General features: G+C 33.0%; 1 protein-coding gene across 1 annotated transcript in view; it reads right to left on the reverse strand.

Moving 5' to 3' along the window:
* Window positions 1-17,151, reverse strand: part of LOC128180826 (glypican-5-like) — a 38,766-nt gene extending 21,615 nt beyond the window's left edge. The window contains exons 1-3 of the mRNA XM_052848981.1: window positions 16,822-17,151; window positions 16,400-16,579; window positions 373-1,079 (exon numbers count right to left, since the gene is read on the reverse strand). Coding sequence (XP_052704941.1) covers window positions 373-1,079; window positions 16,400-16,579; window positions 16,822-16,996 — 1,062 coding nt within the window. The 5' untranslated portion in view covers window positions 16,997-17,151. The remainder of the gene's footprint in view (window positions 1-372; window positions 1,080-16,399; window positions 16,580-16,821) is intronic.
* Between the last annotated feature and the right edge of the window lie 419 nt (window positions 17,152-17,570).

Genomic DNA, 17,570 nt, shown 5'->3' on the forward strand with positions numbered 1-17,570 from the left:
GAAAGAAGACAGCTCTCTGTAGTTACTGGAAATGAGGAAATTTTTTATATTCAGAAGGGATCTTTGAAAATAATGAAGGAAAACCCAACAAATCAAGGAAACTATCAGCTTGGGAAGTGATAATTTCGAACATTTTGGTAGAAATAACGTAATACTGTTTCAAAGTTAAGCATGCACATACGTTCCAATAAAGAGTCATATGGTCTTTTTTTAAAACCTTATTTTGATCTGCAAAGACTTTTATTTGACTTGGTTCAGCATTTAAATAAATAAAAAACCACATTTCAATTACATTGATATATAAAATATTACCCCCTGAATTAAATAATTTTTTAAAAATGATTAGCTTAAATTAAGTAAATTCAGACTCACGCTGTCCATGAAATGGTTGCTGTTGCTGAGGGCATACATAATGGCAGTGTCCAGTTTCCCGTCCAGATGATTCAACATGTGCTCCGCGTCATACTTTTGGTTCATCCACGACTGAACGCGACCAACGGACATTATTAATCCATTCCAATCGCTACTAATTACCGAGAGCTGCGCCAGACATCTACGCATAGAATTCAGACAAAATCCCTTGCAGGGCTTGATATCCACTTCCTGTTGGCAGTGCGAACAGTACTGAAGCCGCGTCACCGAATGCTGACATTTTTCCGTCAAGGTCACATGATCGGTTGCATTAATGGTCTCCACTAACAGTGTCAAAACTTCCAAGTAAGACTTGGCAGTGGACAAAGCCTTATTCAAGTTGTGGGACAAGTTGTAATGCTGAGTTCCGAAGGGGTTCGGGTTTATATCTTGTCGTTTGTTTTTCAAGCACTGGATATGCTCCGGTGACAATGTCACGGAGGAGTTTTTTCCTTCCACTATGAATTTATACAAGTATGGAAAGAGCGAGTCAAAAAGATCGTTCACTGAGCCGTACAGACTCACATGTTTCATCTTTAAGTAAGTCCTAATGTCTTGGTAAAAAGCACGTAAAGCCTCCTCGTGAGCACTGGCTGGAATATCGTACAAGTCTATGAGCAGTTGGCTCGTTCTATTGAACGAACTCTTGATCACATTTTCTAAACGCTCTGGAAATGAAAAGAAACAACAAATGATGAGAATTCTAACAATATAATTTTCTAAATGCTCTGAAAATGAAAAGAATCAACAAATGAGAATTCTTCTCACAATATTTTAAATGCTTGAGAATATTGTCAAAGTTATTTAATGTAATGCATTGATGTTTTGAAGGAGATCGACTCTCATATTTCAAGCACAGACACAAATCACTGTCTTAGTAGTTTTCTGTTAAAATGCTCAAAATATATCAAAGTGCTGAAATTTCTAAATAAAAATATTTATTTCTGACATGCGAACAATTTAGTCACATAGAACCATATTTTAATGAAAGGTCTTCTTTTGTAATTATAGGCATCTATTACAAAGTTGTCTCCCCTTAAAAAACACTTATTAAAAAGTTGGTGTAAATATAATTCACTATATTTCATATAGAAAAGAGTCTAAGTATACATTTATACCAATTGTGATATTTATTCATTATAGCTCAAATAAGCATCGTATGAAAAAAGCTTTGACCACACTGACATTAATAGCATTGAAAGAATCCAACATGTATTTGTGAGGAACATTTCAAGAATTTAAACCAACTCTGTCAATTTTAACATGCAGGCATTGACAATTATTAAAGAGGGTTAAAGATATGGGATGGCTGATAACATTGATAATTATTCTGAAAACTACATTGGTATCTTGTCTATCAGCTCTCAAACCCCATAAATGGTCATTATAAGATGTTAAAAGCTTTGAACAACAAAATACCTAAATTGAGCGCTTAAAATGACACAATACACCTATATCTCGAACCAAACAAGAGTATCTTCTACCATTGATAGAAATATATCTCGGCAGGTTGAAATGGAGCACGCTTCATTGGCGACAGTGGAATGCGAGACCATTTATAAAAGGTTAGATATTTTAAGATGATATGACATAGGTAATAATCTGAGTCTCCCAACGAACCTAGTACCCGACAGCCAACACTTAGACGTACAATACACGGGACCCCGATTAAATATTTACACCACACTTTGCAGACAAATGTTTCTTTCCTTGTATTTACTTAACATGATGTCCGATAAAAAGCATTTTTTCTTTGCCATTGTTTGTAGAGGGTAGATTTCTTTGACTAAAAATCTTAACAATTTCAGGTTGAAAAGATTAGGTTTGCATTTAGCTTTTTGGGCAAATTGAAGTTATGTGTTTTTTTCATTTAAAAATTTTCTTTTATCAAAACACTCGACAGCTTCTACAAGAAATTCAAATTTTCTTTGTAATACGCTCAATAATTTGTATTGAAAACTTTGGAGAAAAAAATTGAAAAATATACCATCTGTTGCGTGTTTCCAATACATGTACATGATACGTAAGGAACAAAAACAAATAACCTTGACCCATGACCTCAATGCACATAAATCTAACATGGGAGAGAAACAATATCGAAATAGACTCGGCCATTAAACTGTAGAATGTGCATTTCATGTTGTTTTATTTCTTTTCAGGCTATAAAAGATGCAATATTTTATAAGCTTATAGCAAGCACATTTTCACAGTAGATCACAGCTACTCTATGAAAAAATAAAGTACGTGGGTAAAAAAAAAAAATCCCAGATGTTGGGCGCAGTAAAATTCTGCCTAAAAAGTGTGCAGTGGCTGCCATATACTGCAGCTGCACTTTATTTACTCTGGAGTTTCGTTACCTTGTTCCTCCGACCCTTCTAGACAATGATGCTTTATTTTTTTTTTTCAAATGACAGTTGCAATCTGTCAGCCTGATAATTAGATCAAATTTTTATTCCTCATCAATATAATACATACAAATATGAAGGGAAATCTCACTTCCTATCACAAATCCTCCAAATGTTTATAGATTATTTTTTCAGATTGAAATTACATAACATGATCTAAGCTATTTGCACTTTAAATATTAATGCTTGAGTAAAAAAGTTATCATTTCACATCAAAAATTTAAAAGTTTGGGGATTTTGATTTTATATTGTGCTTGATATGATAAATAGATGAGATTATTAATTTTTTCCCCTTCATTCAGAGATATGGCTGAGGGACACTTCCTGTTTAATATCAATCCTAAGATTTATTTTCCTTGCACTGATTGCCACTGACCAAAAGGGAACAGGATATAAAAACATTTTTTTTCATTTCTAAAACCTTTTCAATCTGTAGTATATAAGTGTTATCATTGACAAATATTTCAACCCGGCATTCTCAAGTACAAAACAACATCTAGAGGAAATATCATTTGCAGCTATTAAACCAACTCCTCCTAATAAAATTTCATTCGCTGAATTCTTTTACAAAAAAAAAAAAAAAAAAAGAAAAATCCGATAAATTTGAAATTTTTAACATTCCCTTGTTAAACATTGAAATTTATTGTAATTATAATAGGGACTTAAAAGAGTAATATTTAACAAAAACATGTCAGAGCAGAACGTATGATCACCTATATATCACACTGACTAATTTTTCATAGGGTGTAATAACCAATGCGTTGTGTAATCGACAGCTAAAATACACCAGGCAGTTGCATCCCGCTGCTTCTAAATCGTACATTAAATCGTACAGATACCAGTATGTACGTCATCGGGAGAGCCGGGCAATTTTTCACCTAAACTTTTACATCAGAATGTTATGAAATATCATTAGGGATAATTGATAAGTGCAATACAGCACTTAGTACTCCGATGAACAAAATCCGACAATTATTTCCCTTGGTGACTATTAAAGCTTTCCTTGTGCACTTTCTACATACATGTATATATATATGCTTGCAATGCCTCGAAACAGGCTGACTGGTTTAATTTTCTTCTGACTTTTTAATCCATCAGTTTAGTATTAGCAAGGGTTGCTATACAATGTTTCACTAGTACATTAATTGCTGCCTTAATTCTTTATAAGGCTCCATTGTCAACAAATTATTTGTATAATTACATGTACCTACAAATTCTATAACATTTCTTGGCCAAAAACTTTCATTTTATTAAAAAAAAAAAATCAAACTATACAAATCTTTAAAATTTGAATATTTTCCTACACATCTTATACTCAGCTATTTTTCTAGGAAGAATAAAGTCTAAACATAGCCTTGATCATTTCGCCCTATTAGGTATTAATGTTAAGTATTTGTACGGGTCCTTGTATTTTGGGAATTTTTATTTATCTCTCTTCTTTTTTTTTTAAATAAAAAATGCCCTGAAATCTGAGACGAGTGTCGAATGTGATGCATTCATTTTTTGCTCATCAAACTGACACCCTTTTCCTGTCTATTGAGAAACACAAAAGCTTTTATCTGAAGAGTCTATCTATGAAAATTGTAGAGGAAGACTGTTCGGATATGACTCCACCCCTGATGAATTGATCAAAAGTACGGAAAGCCATACTTGTCAAAATTTTCCTCTTTCATTCAAGGTATCTGATATCTTCTCACCTGTGTGGTCACATGTTTTTCGATTCAAAAGTCAGATTAACGAGACATTCCAAACATCGAGTTAAAACTGGGTATATGATCGGAATACATAAAAATCACTTTACGAGACAGTGACGTTTATTATCGGCACACTTCATTACTCGGGACAGTCTCTAAGTATGGTCGCGAAATAAAATTCAATATCGAAAACAATAAAACCGATTACTTTCAGATGTCTTGTAGGATCTGCTTTATGGTTCTGGTTTTCTTTCAACAGTGAATCATTATGGGATGAGAATTCACATTCCACTTTAGGGTCAGATTTCATGTGGTTGAAATCTTGCAATAACATGGCTTTTAGTTGGACAATTTGTAGGCAATTGGAAGTGCAAGTCAGAGACCTGGAAAATGAATTTTGCGGCAAAAAAGTTTCCAAAATGGATGTTTGATGGATAAATGTCTATCAATATGATAAGTTACCGACGTACATGCATCTTTGATATATTTTATAATCTTTAAGTTGTAAGAGAAGTCAAAACCATTATAAGCTAAAGGAATATGACTTAATCTTAAAAATAATTTTTTATTCACTCTTCAGCTGGGTGTATGAACACGGTCTGACCACATTCGCTGTAGGCTTCAAAAATAGTTCTATCTAATAAACTGATTAATAATTGATCAATATTAACTTCTATATTAAGTTAAACGAACATGATAAAAACTTTGATGGTTCTGCGGATATCATTACATATAGGAAAAACAAGTGACAAACAGTCCAATGATGATAATATACTCCCACATAATTACGATTCTTCAAATAACAAGGCGTTAAATTGACCCCACAAAGTCTATGTAGCAGTCTCATAAAAAATATCCAATTATTAATTAATTACAACTCTTTAATCACCATTCATCGACATGAATACACAAAGGAAAAGTCAAGTACAAACATGATTCGGCACTTAAAAGTTTCCCCAATAGATTGATTCAAAGAGATGTCTTCAACATGTTTTTCAACCATGCACATGCATAATTGCTTTTATGAAATCCAGACAAAAGGGCCCATTATTACATAACTACATGTTTTAATCAAAGTCAAGCAAATCCCTCTCCCTTTGTAATGCCAGTCTCATTTTGCTGCTTAACATGAAATTACTTTCACAAGCAATTTCCTATAGACGGAAACATTTCAATATCTGAGAAATATATTTTGCATTCTACCTTAACTTTATTCAAAGAGGTACTGTAATATTAGTACTCATCCAGAGGTACTGTAATACTAGTACTCATGCAGAGGTACTGTAATACTAGTACTCATGCAGAGGTACTGTAATACTAGTACTCATCCAGAGGTACTGTAATACTAGTACTCATGCAGAGGTACTGTAATACTAGTACCCGGTACTCATGCAGAGGTACTGTAATACTAGTACTCATCCAGAGGTACTGTAATACTAGTACTCCTCCAGAAGTACTGTAATACTAGTACATCGATACTACTTTGATACTGCGGCTGTCTAACAAAACACCCACAACAGAACTAAATATACAACCAAGAGGTAATGAAAATCAAGAAAACTCTAAGATATGACTGCAACTGCTGTCTAAATAACAGAAATTATTGTCCAATACAATTTGTAGTGTTACAGATCAAGGCTGATATATAAGAAAAGGAAGTGGTTGGGGGGCTCATATTCAGCTCACAATTGTTATGTAAATGGATAATTTCTGGCTGGAAGATGGATGAAATAATGAAATAATGTACCTCACTGTTGTCCAAAAAATATATTTGACTTCCCAGATTATTATAGTCTCATGGTAAATTTTTTTAGCAATATCCAATGAAGAATGCAACACCCCTCCCCCTACTTGATGAAATTGAAGATCTAAAAAAAAATTGTCCATTGCAAGGTATAATAGAAAACTACAGTAAGATTACTATAAATCTATGCTGTGAAAAAAAACCATGAAATAGTTCCAAAATTAATCAATTGATTATTAAAACGTTGCTAAGAGACAATGCTTATAAGTGTGCATGCATGTGCATTGCTGCAAAATTGGATAAAATTTACTCTGTCACAGGATGCACAAGTTCTGTGTAATGTGTGTGAACTACTATATAGAGTTTCCATTGAGAGGGATTACACTGTAGGAAGTTAACAATTAGGTATAGGTGATTAGGTCAATATTCCATATAATGGATTCATATAATCAGATTCTCCTTAAATCAATTTCCTGTTTAAACAACAGAAAACATTTGAATTGAATAAAAAAAAAAATCTGTGACGATTATTATGATCTTGTCTCCTCCACATCTTGAAAAGAAGGATCCTTAGACCTCCATTTTTGTCCAAATAAATCTGTGCTAAAAGTCCCTAACATAACAAATATTTTGGAGGCTGTTCAGCTTGTACAAACAGAACAGAATGTGCAAAGAAATTATTTTAGACTGTGGGTAAATATTGATACGCCGTGATAACCCTCGTGCCATCTACCGATTTTCGGGGAATTTTAAAGCGCGCTCAAGAGGACTTATTTACAAAGTATTCCAGTGAAAAACCTCTCAGGTCCTAAGTGTCGCAGTGTCCGATTGAGGGGACTTCGGAAGATTTTTCTCACTTCAATTCCTAAATCAGATTTGTCTTACAAAGCGAATGCATCTAACGGGGTTAACGACTATCTAACGGAAGAACTTTAAATATTTTCAATGATCATTAAGAAAAATAATAAGCACAGACAATGGACGCTATTGTCCTAGATAAATACTGGAAAGACTTCAGACGTTTAAAGGTGAAGATCTAAAAGACAATTATAACAGATGTCGAAAAAAAAATGTAAAAAATTATCTCTGCTTTTTTATCATGATTAAACATTTGACTTTTTTTCATATTGAAGTATTATCCAATTTATCTTGTAAAAAAAAAAATAAACTGATAATATCTGACAGAAAATCAATTTTTACAAGGATAAAGTTTCCTAATCCCTCTCAACTATTTCACTCCCTTGTTAAACAAAATCCCAACATTTTTTCCCATAATAAAATCAAATACAATGTTAAATAATTACAGACAGACTTTTTATGCTCCTTTTACCTGCAAGACTGTTTATCAACGCATGAAATATGTATATAGCAACGAAAGTGATTTGAACTTTATTGGAGGAAAACTCATACTCATGTTTCTACAATACAACTCATAAAGCTTTATACAGAATACCAAAAAAAGCTGGTTAAAACCAGCCCTTCTATCCCAGCTTAAGAAGGATGGTAATTTGCATGGTTTCCAAAAATCCATACAGTTTTAGCCTTTCTCTTTTTTAGCACCCCTCTGAATGTAATGTTGCGTAATTTTTCTGATAAATATAAAACAGACAGACATACAATTATCCTACATCAAATCATGACATAGATTATTATTACATAATATTCCTATCATTTCAATTTCATGTTTGTAGAATTATTTCTTATGTCATAATCTAACCCACGAAAAGTTACATACCAGCAAAAATTTCATTTTTCATAATTTTGTTTTTTTTTCAATTCTAAATGCACTAATTTTGTCAGTTCGAGCATATACATTACTACATTTTTATAATTGTCTGTCGGCCTTCTCATCCATCTCTTAAATTCTTTTATTTGGTTGATTGGAAATAAATAAAACCCCAAGAGGCATCAAAGTCTTTACATGCATTATTTGAGAACTACTGAATCAGATGTTTTAATACAAAAAAAATAATGTTGTTAGCATCATGAACAAGCATCAGAAATCAATTGACTTGCATTCTCAACTTGGTGCCATCTCAAAACAAGTTTTTGATTTCTCACTTTACATCTAAATAATACAAATATGATGAGAAAATAACAACAAGCATGTCTGATTGAAATGTATAATGATATTTATGCATACTGAGCTTCTATATACACGGAAGAGATGAGACTGTAAAGTTTGAGTCTGGGTAGGACAAACATTATCGGAAACAGGTTTCTCTTGAGGCTATATAACCATTCAACATATGTCACAGTGGATTAATAAATTGAAAGGAAATTAAAACAGAATCTCGATAACATAGACCAAACAAGGTAGCAAAAAACAGAAAGATGTTTAGGATACAGGAGACAGCTAGAATATGTCTATTTTTACAACTATAAAAGTGAGTTAAGTACCAGTATAAGGAAAGCCATTTCTGGTTTCAGTGAAACAATTGGGGGTCTCCTGCAAAAACCACTCAGTGTTAACTTAAAACACAACAGCTAGGGTTATTATACTTTTTTTGTTTCCTTCAAAAATTAATAGGGCTCATTTTTTAAATTACCCCTGTGGCATCCATCCAGAAAAGCTGCATGAATTACTTTGCACCTCAAGCTGCTTGCACTCCGAAAACTCTGAAACCAGACTAGGTGCGAACCCTTGGAGGGAGGGAAAAAACGTGATGAGGAGAATGGATGGATGTCAGATAGAGGTCCTGGATGTTAGGCCAATTGATGTATCCTGTGATGCAGTTTGTCAGTTTTCAATTAATTGATTGCTTCAGGAAGAAAGCTGTCTTCATTGTGAGATGATAATGTGCAGATTCTACCTTATAACTGACAATGAAGAGTTCTCTCCTAAATGAACACTCTTAAGCATCTCGAGTTCTTCTCTTATAGTATCAATGTTTATGTACTGGTATATATGTATTATAGGTCTTTGGGAAAAATAATTGAACTTTGTTTAAATATGACCTTAGGCTTATACTTTTGATATTTTACTCAATGTGTAACATCTCTTGGAAATTTATTTCTTCCTCATATTTTCCAACTCATCTACCAAGAGCTTTGCACAAACTGATTTTGGTTGCTAAATTGAAAATTCAATGGAATTTGCAAATGTATACTAGATGGTACAATATATTTTGTAATTGCTTTATTCCACAGAAGCTTAATTATGATGGCATCCTTTAACATGAATTTCATGTACTCCGATAATGTACATTTGTTTATTCCGTTAATCTGGCCATTTCATACTTTCAAAGAGGTTAAGACCATCCCATGACAAAAATTGCTTCAATTAAGGTAAATCATCCTTCAAATACGATGCTCAGTTAGTTACGACTATGAAATCATCTGCTCTTGGTGGATTTTGTGGTTCTACATTGCAGAGCATGCATCAGGATTTTTTCTTTGATATTCGCTTGCACTTAACTTATATCAAAGTTATCGAGTTCATTTAATATACTTCAATTGAGTGCTTCATGTAAAGTATACAGATTTATTAATTGTATAATAAAGCTATAACATTTTCCAAAGACCAAAGGAAAAGAAAAATTATCCCCCCCCCCCCCCCCAAATCTGCAAACACTTCATAACATTTTGCCATCATTTACTCTTCAGCTATTATGCAGCATTTTCATTGTCGCAGCTGTTAGTATAGGATTCCAATTGCAGAGAATTTCACTTTTGGTCATCAATTCAAACATGAAGGGTGCCACTTTTTGATTTTTTACTAATTATATATATACTGTAGAAGCAGAAATATTCGTTGAGGATTTAATTTCGTTATTTTCGTTGGCAGTACAGTATATATCAATGAAATGAAATCCATAACGAATTTTTAACCCAAGTAATAGTGAATACAAAGAGATTACGTTATGACGAAATTTAATGCCAACGGAACTTTATTTGGTTTAAAAACAACGAAATTTTGACCCAATGAAAATATGTGCTTCTACAGTATATCTAAGATATGGCGTAGCTTTATACATAATCTATTTGTACAAATACAGCTTACATCGAAAATGGTAACAATTGATAATTTTTGCAACACTTGTATTTTATATAAGTTGTAAGTTTTCATAACAAAATATGCAAATGTTAACAGATAGAGAATATAGATTTTCTTCCAAAATGCATGTCCCGGTTAATGTTTATCTTTGTTTTCACTCAATGAGAGGCCGATTTCAAAATTAATTCTCTCAAAATAGTCATAAAATCTTACAATGACACTAGACACTTGGCATATTTAAGTGGACGACCATAAAATATCACAACGAAGTATTGTTTTCCACCAGAATCCAAATCTAATCTTTGAAATAAAAAAAAAACACATGACACAAATGTTCTGAACCTTATCTAGGATACCTGTATTGTGAGCACTGACTTGCAACACAAGATTACACAACCTTTTTTGGTATGAATATAAACTGCCACCAAATCATAAAAATCATAAACGACTTTTTTATTTTTTGTTTGCTTTACTTTCAAGTATTATTAAATGTATTGCACAACTACAGAAAATGCAAAAAGCTAGTCTGCATGCACAGTTATATTTGTTAAGATTAATCTCAAGTTACCAAAGGGATCCAGATCATTCTTAATAAATATTGAATATAAGCAAAGTCAGTTACTGTGAAAATATATCACTTTCCTCCAGAGAGTAACACCAAAAGAGAAATGAAAAAAAAAACTACTAAAGTGATGAAGGATAATTGAGGACACTAGTTGCATTTCTCCTACAAGGCAACGACACTTTTCAACGATCAACTTTTTTTTTAAGGACCTAAGTAGTGACAAGTGTTTCCCCCTGGGGATCACATTCCTCTGGACAGAAAGTTGTGTGATCTATTGTACTTCCCCCCTGTTAACAATATTCCAGCACCTCTAGACAGGGGCCGCCGCTAATTGATCATCTCTGATTAATTACTTTCACATCTAAGTCAATTAGGTCTGATCCCGACTTGTTCTGACTAGACGGCCAAGGAGGAGCTTAATTTAGTCGCAGTATCACTGTGTGACATTAGGCATTAAGTGATAATTCACGGCAGCCTTTGCCAGGTCTTTGGAGCCAATACATAGTACTACACTTGCCGAAGTCTTGGCAAAACAAGCATTATCTGTGTCCTACATAAATACTGTGCAGCTCAGGTCAAGACTAATGAACTAAAAAAAAAGCAAGATCTCTCGGCTCTGTTGAGGCATAAACTGTCCAAATTTATGGCTCTTTAAACTGATCCTCAAATGAAATTAATTGTTACGAGGTCTCGTTTATTGAACATCACTGCCAGCCTCTGAACAAAATATTGTAGTATCTGACTGCCAATTAGGCAGCTATCAAAAGGGGCTATACCAGAAATGAAGCAGATAAGAAAAGGGGAATAAAAGTGGTGTATATATTTTATGTGTCTACTTGCGCAAATATTACTCCCACTCCAGAAGTTGTAGAAAAAAAAAAATCAGGCAGCATCTCGACAAAAAAAAGCCGTCAAAGAAAATTCTCACTCAGCTAGCACACATTCCGATTTTTTTTTGTCAGGTAAGGTCGTCTAGCCGAGGGGAAGACCTGCGTGATCAAAGACTAGGTGCGTGTCCAGGTACATAAGAGGTTATTTACATTGATTACTTATGAGTTTGTAATCAAACTGGTGGGCATTAAATGTCTATAAACACAGACCTCTAGCATTTTGAGATAATTGTATGAGGAGGGTGTTTTATTTTATTTTTCTTCTTCATTCAGATGACCCTAGTAGAAGGTATCTGTGCTAGCTTTTTCAATGCCAGGGCTTGATTTATCTAGTCTGTGCATTCCCCATTTAGTCAGAAGAGGGGTAAATAATGAAATTTCATCATCAAATTTGCAACAGCTGCGGCTGTATTAATATCCAAATCAATAAATCTTGTGTAATTGCAGATTCTGTTTAATTAACAATTCTGTTTGGTCAGATAGCAGCTAGCTAGCGAAGACTAGAATGTCTATATTAAAATCAATCAGTGTTAAATCTAAGCATCCAACTGAGCCTTGTGGAGATATGTCTGAGTACAGGTGACTTTTGATGATGATGAATTAGCATAGATGATGAGAGTGACCTTGACCTTTGACATATCATCTTTGACCTTGGAAAAATATGTCTATGCAGATGATTCTTGGAATTACAATTATGTGTAACAATTATATTATATCATGATTTCTCTGTCTGTCTGTGTCAATAGTTTAAATTACACATACAATCAATGTTCATCAACTCAAACTTGAGCGGACCAAAACATCTTTTCAATATTCAAGGATTTTAGTAATAAAGGTTTCAATATGTATTTTAAAAAATAACTATAGTTGGGACTTTCTATTCATTTTGACATCTCAATTAGTATTCGAGACGTCAATGGTCAAGATATAAAAGTTCAACTGTATATAATAGTTTGCAATGGATTAATCAAAAACTTCTATATATATATATATATATATATATATATATATATATATATATATATATATATATATATATATATATATATATATATGAGGTGAGCGTATAATAAAAAACATCTCTAAAAAATTTTGTTTTACTATAAATATAAAAAGGATTCATGGTATAAAAGTAAAATTGCTTCATGAATAAAGATAATTCAGATATTTATCTTTCTAGACAGAAGAATTTGATCAATAATCAGTTGTATTAGAATTATGGTAATATTTATGTACTAAACTGGGTGTAAAATTTGCACTCCACATCATTCACTGAAATCAATGGAGGATCATTTTTTCAGTGCGAAATCTTGGGTATTTTAAGGCTATATAGATTATTGAGGATTCCAAATCAATTTTTATTTCATACAATAATCTGGGGATAATTGTTCACTTAAACACATAAAATGTTAACAACTTTTTGTGCACTTAAAAGCAGGAAACTGTAGGAAATAAATTCCGTCTGTCTTCTTTTTATTTATTCCTTCGATTTAGATCCCTGATAATTGCTCTCCACATAGCAAAAATATGGACAGAAAAAGTTTCTTATATCAATGTATATAAAATTTTTGGGAGAGTGCTAAATGGATTTCAAAAGTCTGGTGAAAATATCATTTCTAGTCATATTTAAAGATAACCGCATATTTTATCTATCATATTTATTTATATTTTCTAGCCGTTATATGCTGGCATATGTGGGATGAATGAAAATGAAGTCTGAATCTCTCAGAGCCCGCAGACTTCCGATATGAAATCTTCATTCAAGGTGTCAATCATTATCGGTATATTTGTTTTTAATATGTTTGTGTAACATCCAAAGTGCCACCAGATTTGAGTCTCCCCATATAACTGCTGCCTGCTAATGTGTTGATGGTTATATGGAAACATCAAAAGATACAACAATATCCTAAGACAGGCAATCAACGCAGCATAAGTTAACTCATTTACATTAACTTCCAGTTGTACGATCTCTCTCTTTGACGACGGAAATTTCTCTTCCATTAAGTTTTTTTTTCCGTTTACTCTCCTCTTGAATTAATCACTTAAAGCATCGTTAAGAAAAGATGGCTTACATATGATGATAATAATTTTCAGGATGCATAATTTTTTTTATGCAAAGAATGTACAGCAGGATTTTTTTTCTTTACAAACATGGTGTTTAAAAAAAAATTTGTTTTGATCTTTTGCCAAAACTGAAAGTTTAAGCAGTGATCTCTATAACACCTGTAAATTCAAACTGCCTGATCACATAAATTTTAATGGCCACACCTCGATTTAGGTGGGAAAATATCTCGAAACAGCGGGACACTTATTTTTAAAACCCTCTAGTTTTTCAGCCTATGAATTCAAAGATAATAAATGTACATGCATACATGTACATATCTCTTCGCAACTTTTTTGACAGGTGTGTGCGGTGGGCTTTGATTTTGGGAGTGTATAAAGTGACTGAAATTTGAATGCAAAGAGAGCAATCACAAGTTCTATCGTCTGCAAAGTAATGTCAGCTTCAAGTCACACACACAATAATGTCAAATTGCTCCTTTCAATAGGAATCTCCATTAACAGAGAGAGAGACTGACACAACATGCACATCCTGCACCTTGCTGACACTATATATTTTTTTTTTTATGTCAACAGGTATTTCAAGGTTGAGATGATCACTATACAGTACCGATCAAGATCTCAGGCACATGTGTGTTACATGCTCAATATATCTGTACAAATCATACACCTGGAACTATACATTTCTGAATATTAATAATTTGAAATTTAAAAGAAGATAATTTTACTACTTTACTACATTGTGATCCTTGATTCCCATTTTGTACAATTTCACCTACTGGATCATTTTTTTTTTTTTTAGAGAGAGAGAGTCTCAGAGAGAGAGAGAGATAGAGAGAGAGAGAGAGTAATGAGGTGGTTTATTTAGCAATAGATTATTTTTCAAAACATCCCTCCTCCCCCACTGACCAGTACACATTCAGTAAATATATCAAAGGCCATGAAGAAATTCTCTGTGTAGATCAGACCCCGCTAAATTCCCCCACAACCATCAACACTCCCTATCATAAGTCAGCACGGAATGGCTCATCCACTTCAACTAACATCTCTCCGGGTTTTTTATGGACCACTACTGTCAAACGGCTGGCTTTTCTGTCACCTTGTTTCCACACCTTTACCTTGTCAGGTAAAGAACCCAACCAACATGGGAAATAAATGTACAATAATGCATGTGTGGTATATATACCATTCTTCTCCTTTAAAAATGTTTACCAAACTTATAAGTTATCTCCCTTTATTTCTCTCCCTCTCCCTCTCCCTCTCCCCCCACCCCCAACTTTTTAAAAACTTTCTTTTAAGTTTATAATGCTTTGTTTTCTCATGGATTTGCATTTGTTTTCACTGTATGCATGTGTGTGGTTTATATATAAACTAATATTTGTGGTTTTTCTATGATCAAAGGAATTCATAGAATGCACTTCAAAATCTTGTGTCAATGGGAACACTTTTTGTGTCACTTATTCACATCAATACAAAAAATGTTACAGCATCAAAATAGCTAGTACAAAATTGTTAATCATTGATGTCATTTGTGTTTCACTCTGAGGTAACAGCGCGTCTTCATCACCACTTAAAATTTCGAGAGATGTATGCGGTAGCGATTTAACCAGAGTCTATCGAATCGAGTGTTTTAAACCATGATTATCCAAATCCCCCACACATTTACAAGTGCAAAATACTGTTTCTCTCACAAAGACTCATTATCAAAAACTGCAAAGCTTTAAAACAACTTAACGTTGGCAATGTTTGCATTAGAAAGTAATTAAGGTCATGGATTAAAAGGAAAATTATTTCAAATTATCCCTAAAGGCATTTTTTTCCAAAGGTGGGATTAAATCATTGATTTGTACATACTAAGGTAGTCCACAATAGAAAACCTCTTTTCTCTTTGAAAATCAAGGCTTTGTTTGTACAACAAGTAGGCACAGTATAATTAGTTTAAAATTCCTTAATTTTTCTTCAAAGGCCTAATTAAATGTGATCAGTGATTTTATAAAGCCCTGACGAGAAGGTGTGAGACATGCTCGGTCAGTGTGTATATTCTGTGATGGACAATTAGCAGTTTGTCATAAGACTCAGATTATAACACTTTGTTGGTTTATACAAATGTATACATGTAATCTCTTTGTAATGCCAAAATTAAAAAAAATTCTTTCATCTCAATGACAATACTTTTCCTTCATGGGTGTGTGGGAAATAAAAATGATTAATAAATTCATTTATTGAACTAAAGGCTTATCAGAAAGATTTTTTTGGGGTGGGTGGATACTGTTTAGGAAATAGAAAATTATTACAAATTCATTTTTTTTTCCATTTGAATATGATACATTTATATTTCTCTTTCCTTATTTAAATTGACAATTTTAAAAACCCTCTTGAAGTTTAATTAACTTTTTAACAAATCAAACATGTTTTTGAATAATAATTTCATTAGAACCATTCATAAACTTTGGTAAATCCTTATTGTGTAACTTATCTGTATAACATTTCGTAGTTTTTACATAAGTGTACCAAATGGGATTACATGACATTTTATAAGCATGTTCCTTCAACCTACATGCACCCCTTGTTTGAAGAGGAAGTGTTTGAACAAGTGTGGCCAGGCATGCAGCTGTATAGATAGAAAACTTACCTTCATATTGTACAATATGGTCCATAACTAGTTTTTTTAAATATGCATTCTTAATGCGTATTGTGTCTCTTAGAAAGTTTTCAGCTGCTGTAACATAACTCAGCTCTGACGATTTGGAGCAACAAGTTTTTTCACTGGGATCCTTAGTTGCCGCATTGAAACATATTGAAATGTCACGATCTGAAAAAGATCACATAGAAGGACCTTCAAAATTCAAATAATAATCAGTTAATTTATTTGTATTTAATTTTAAATGCTATTATTTTATCATAACATATCATAAATAAAATAGGAAGTTATTATATATGCATGGCCAAATTTGAAATCAATATTTTAATGATTTTTTAATCTAAAAATGGGTAAGATAATAAATGATTAATAAATCATATCTTTAATATAACATAAAATTTATAATTATTTACCGTAAATGGGTTCACTGGGGACTAGATCTGAGGGGCCGATATGTTCCCGTAAATATGCCTGTTTCACACGATGACACCCGGTGTGAGTCCCGCTATCAAGATCCGCCACCGAATTCATAAATGAAGTCCACAGAAAAAAGCATACAAAATACGGTTTTAAACAATTAATCGACATTTTCTATGGTCTGGCTAATTAATTAATCACTAAAAGAAAATTTCTGTCAACTCTGTCGAAGGTGTTAAGGAATATGATCACATGTTGCTCCAACTTCTCTCAGCGCTCAGCTGTTTCGCCTATCCACCGTGACACATTGAAAATGTTTGAGCAAACAACCCATGGTTTGGATGAAAGAAGGCACGCGATTGGCTAGACGGTTCTTGGACGGAGGCGCATTGTTGTGTACATACATAAAATTAGTCATCTTTATTTCAATGGAAAAAAATTCTTCAAATCCCCCAGTGGGTGAAAGCAAACAGAGCAGCCAAGACTATAATAATGGATCAAACAAATATCTCCATCTGCTGTACTCTCATATGTTATTAATGATATGTGCAAGAGTCATCCATAACAACCTATACATGTTTAGTATATATACATGTACACATGTATAGTAATGAACACATGTATTTATAATATACCTGTCGATGCTTTGATACCATTTAAAAAATACTTTATTCATTTACAAATACATATGTCTGCAAATTGGACGGCGGCCGGGGTTGTTTTTTTTTGGGGGGGGGGGGGTTGT

Source organism: Crassostrea angulata, chromosome 4, assembly GCF_025612915.1.
Source record: "Crassostrea angulata isolate pt1a10 chromosome 4, ASM2561291v2, whole genome shotgun sequence".
Lineage (NCBI taxonomy): Eukaryota > Metazoa > Mollusca > Bivalvia > Ostreida > Ostreidae > Magallana > Magallana angulata.